Raw genomic sequence first — 943 nt, 5'->3', positions numbered from 1 at the left:
TGTCATTTTTGATCAATTTAATGCATCCTTGCTGAATAAAAGTATAGATTTTCTTAAAAAAAACATACCGACTCTCAGACCTTTGAACAGTAGTGTCATAATTATCTGTCAGTAATATCATATAATAATATTTAGAGTAATATCAAAATGGAAATGCATTTGTGTATGCTCATTCCCCTATTTTTTTTGTTTAGATTACCTTTGTCTGTACAAATAGTATAGAGTGTTAATATTGACCATTTATTATTTATGTAATAATTGTCCCATCTGTATCAAATATTAATATAGCTGCATCCCTAGATTCACTGTACCTCTTTATCTCTCAGATGTGACGGTGAGGTTTTAAGGTGGCACCATGGCTGCGATGATACCACCAGTAAAACTAAAATGGTTGGAGCACCTCAACAGCTCCTGGATCGCTGAGGACAGCGAGTCCATCTCCACCCGTGAAGGCGTAGCTCTTCTCTATGGCAAGCTGCTGGCCAATAAGGAGGTGGTTCTTCTCCCTCAGCAGGTGCTATGTCTGAAGGGCCCTCAGCTGCCGGACTTTGAGCGAGAGTGTCTGTCCAGCGACGAACAGGAGCATTATCTTGATGCGCTGCTGGCCAGTCAGCTTGCTCTGGCCAAGACGGTGTGCTCTGATTCGCCCTTTGCCACTGCCCTACGCAAACGTCTGCTTGTGCTGCAGCGGGTTTTTTATGCACTTTCCAACAAATACCATGACAAGGGCAAGGTCAAACAGCAACAGCACTCGACTGAAAACACTCTGGGTTCTGCGGACTTACAAGCAGTTAGCGAGCGGCCGCGCTCTAGTACAGACGCCCTCATTGAGATGGGCGTGCGAACGGGTCTTAGTTTGCTTTTTGCTTTGCTCAGGCAGAGCTGGACGCTTCCTCCGGCCGGTCCAGGGATCAACCTCTGCAATGATGTCATCACCACAGCC

At 45.5% G+C, this 943-nt stretch overlaps 2 protein-coding genes across 2 annotated transcripts in view; both read left to right on the top strand.

The window, feature by feature from the left end:
- The window catches only part of LOC107577460 (death-associated protein kinase 2-like), an 8,790-nt gene extending 8,458 nt beyond the window's left edge, over positions 1–332 (top strand). Inside the window, exon 8 of the mRNA XM_016263534.1 lies at positions 327–332. Within this exon, the coding sequence (XP_016119020.1) occupies positions 327–332 (6 nt within the window). The remainder of the gene's footprint in view (positions 1–326) is intronic.
- LOC107577461 (probable E3 ubiquitin-protein ligase HERC1) overlaps positions 1–937 on the top strand; it is a gene marked incomplete at its 3' end in the record, with an annotated part of 3,176 nt that extends 2,239 nt beyond the window's left edge. The window contains exon 2 of the mRNA XM_016263536.1: positions 327–937. Within this exon, the coding sequence (XP_016119022.1) occupies positions 356–937 (582 nt within the window). The remainder of the gene's footprint in view (positions 1–326) is intronic.
- Positions 938–943: the final 6 nt, after the last annotated feature.

This window comes from Sinocyclocheilus grahami, unplaced genomic scaffold, assembly GCF_001515645.1.
Source record: "Sinocyclocheilus grahami isolate Dianchi unplaced genomic scaffold, SAMN03320097.WGS_v1.1 scaffold6125.1, whole genome shotgun sequence".
Lineage (NCBI taxonomy): Eukaryota > Metazoa > Chordata > Actinopteri > Cypriniformes > Cyprinidae > Sinocyclocheilus > Sinocyclocheilus grahami.
Note: the sequence above shows the minus strand (reverse complement) of the source record. Positions and strands in the feature narration are given on the sequence as shown.